This window comes from Symphodus melops, assembly GCF_947650265.1.
Source record: "Symphodus melops genome assembly, chromosome: 15".
NCBI classification, from domain to species: Eukaryota; Metazoa; Chordata; class Actinopteri; order Labriformes; family Labridae; genus Symphodus; species Symphodus melops.
In genome coordinates this window covers 15,702,966-15,706,080 of record NC_136705.1, presented here as the reverse complement: position 1 = coordinate 15,706,080, position 3,115 = coordinate 15,702,966, and the positions used below count along the sequence as shown (strand labels likewise).

Below are 3,115 nucleotides of genomic sequence, written 5' to 3'. Positions count from 1 at the left end.
AATGTCAACAAAAGAATAATTTTAATTGAATCAAAACAGAAACCCCAAAGGGGAATAGTTCATACAAAACATGACAGGTCGGGTTACACTTCTTTGTACATGTATTGTTATTATTTTGTCAAATCAAAGTTTTGATCTTGAGACAAGAAAAGTTGTTTTACTGTTCCTGATGCAAACATGGTCAAGATCAGTGTCCAGATTTCCATAATGGGCAATCCTTCAGTGTTGTAGCTTCAGAGCTCAGAAATATAAGACAAGCATGAACATAGGCAGACACCCAACAATCTACAAAACTATCCTGTAAAAAAAACAAAAAACCTTCTGGTGTGATTATGCATCGTCAGGTTTGTCTGCTGGAGGTCCACATGGCTGAAGCATCTTCTCCATCAGGTTGAAGCGGACTCGGGCCTTGCTCTCGTTCTCAGCCACAGAGAAGTAGTTGAGCAGGTCAAAGTGTCCCATATAGGAGCAGTACGAGTCTCTGTGCTGGTTCACCATCCATTCCCACTTGCTGGTGTCGGCGTGTCCTGTGCCTATGTATTTAGACTGAAGATGCTCCAGCTGACTGTGGATGTTGTATCTGTCAGTCATCCTCACCGAGATGAAGCCACCGAGGGTCTAGACAGAGGTAAATATTAAATCAAAGTTACCAAGAGATTAATGTAGAGCACTATAAAAGTTACTAAGAGATTAATGTATTTGAAACGTGTTCCTGATTAAATCAGCATGATTAAATAAACTACACTTCTTTAGTGTCAGTCTAAGCCAGTTATTCATAAAATCCTTCGATTTTATTCAAGTGTTTTTACAAAGAGAAGTCTGTGTGCTAGCGTGGCTATTAGCATTCAGGCTAACAGTAGGTGAGCAAACTGTCAGACTAATACGAGTCTCCATATTTCTGTTTTCAGGCCTCATATCTTATTCAAGTTGCTCATGTAACAGAATAAATACTCACTTGATAGAAAACTAAAGCTCAACAGCGAAGAATTCAGGCGATGTTTAATATCCGTCCTCACTTCGTCTTAGCCGATGACTTCCGGTACGTCCCCCCACAATGTTAAACCGGTAGGAAACAAAGCACGGAACATATCTATTTTGGCTCCACTTTTAAGAGTGTGACTCAAAATAATAACATAAATAATCTAAATATTAAGACTCAAGCTCTCGTGCACGAAAATAATATTTCAAGTAACCAATAAAAGGTAAAGAAAATAACCCTGAGAGTGGGAATCATTTAAAACATGACGGATTTAATTGCACATCCCACAGGTGTTTCCCAACATATTCTACTGCATACAAAATGTAGTCTTAGTTGCAGACAACTTTTTCCCTTAATTCAATATATATGTTATATAGTGCGAAAAGGCTGCATTTGTCATTTTTGACCAAAATCATCTAGCCTAACTCTTGTGTTGGCAGCGATTAAAAACGTGTTTGTTTTATGTTTGTCATGCATTATAGGGTCTCAGTCTTATTTTAATTTTAATTTAATGGCTTTTTGGATTTATAATAGCTTACTTTGCTAGGATTTTGCTTTTATTGCAGATGTCCTTTTTGTAAACGTTTGTGAAAGATGCTGCTGGGACTTTTTGCTCTTGAGTTTGTTTTTTGTGTGGCTAGTTAATACATTTGTTTTGCTTTGTTTTTCTTTTACTGTTAGCCCAACCCAAACTCTCATACATTTAATTAATATGTACTACCTCTATTGTTGCCATTTCTTTTAGCTTCAGTGACAAGTTATATCTATTTTTCTAGGTGGGACATACCTGGAAACTCACTTCGCACCGTTTGTTCGTACCACCCATCTGGAGAAAATTAAACTAAAGTAAAGGAACATGTACAAGACTAATTTTTCAGTGTTTGTGTTTTATGTTCAGCCTGTGGTGAAACCTTGATATCCGCTAAGAAATGGTGCAACATGAAAGCAGAGAATAGCAGAACAATGCTGTCAAGATATAATTTCAAATGACATGCGCTAAAAGCTAAATCTATTGTAGGACGATCATAAAAAATTAATCCACTAAGAGGTTCACCAATGTGTGACTAAACTGGAGAACACACTCTCTTCAGAAATAAGGACAGCTGTTCACTGATGTTCTCCAGCTCAGCCACTCTTTTGAAAGATACATGTTCAGAATAAATTTGAATGAAGAATACCAGCAATTACAGAGAAAGATCATACCGCATCATGGAAATCTTTATGGATTGAGATAACATGTTAGAGAGCATGTTAAGAGCTGTGGCAGTAATCGAGGTGGATGAGGTCAATGCTGTCTTACATGATTACTGTGGGGGAGACACCAAATTGTCCTTATTTCATTAATGTGGAAAAAAATGAGTGTCCATGAAGGATGTTGTGAGCTTAATTTAGTTAATGTATCTCTATGTTTGTGGTACAGTACAGCCTTCTTCATTGAGGTTTGATGGCTGTAACTATATTGTATCTTTAGATTCTTGTCAGATTTAGATTGAATGGTCAACTAGGGCAAAATATAATAATATTATTCAAATTTTCATCAGAATCAAAATAGAAAATGCAATTATATTTAACGTCTTTGGTCATCTCACATCTGCCCTGGAAAAAAAGGAGATAAATGAAGGAAGAATGAAATGTGCTGTAAACACTCCCTCATGTTATGTATATGCCTGGGTTTGATTGTGCATCCGTCTTGTCTTCAGTTTCTATAACAACCTGCTGTTTGTATAACAAGTGGACACAGTGGAGATACTGCTGTAAAGAAAATCCATACAGTGTTTTGAGACACATTTCACGCCAACATCATGGAATTATTGTTGTATTCCCATGATTTCCTAGAAAGCAACATTTACGTGAGACTGAAATGAATTCCAGGAAATGACAGTGTTATTAAACAATTTACGTGGAAAAAGGAGAAAATTGCATTCCGAAGAATTAATTCCGGTTCACTGTCCTTTTAAGGCTGGTTCACACGGCAGGATTTTAAAATTGTCGGCCGATTTCCCAAACTGTAGAGACCACACACATGGCGATAAATAATCGGAGGTTTTACAGTTTCGGTCGTACAGTGTGTGGTGTGCGGCCACACGGCAACATCAACACACCACACACGAACCGATTTCACTCGCGAACGTCCCC

General features: G+C 37.5%; 1 protein-coding gene across 1 annotated transcript; it reads right to left on the bottom strand.

The window, feature by feature from the left end:
• Positions 1-1,085, bottom strand: sf3b5 (splicing factor 3b, subunit 5). Its single transcript, XM_079362208.1, has 2 exons — positions 956-1,085; positions 1-618 (listed from the first exon to the last, which is right to left on the bottom strand). Exon 2 carries the CDS (start codon positions 589-591, stop codon positions 331-333), a length of 261 nt encoding a protein of 86 aa, XP_079218334.1. The 5' UTR covers positions 592-618; positions 956-1,085; the 3' UTR covers positions 1-330.
• Between the last annotated feature and the right edge of the window lie 2,030 nt (positions 1,086-3,115).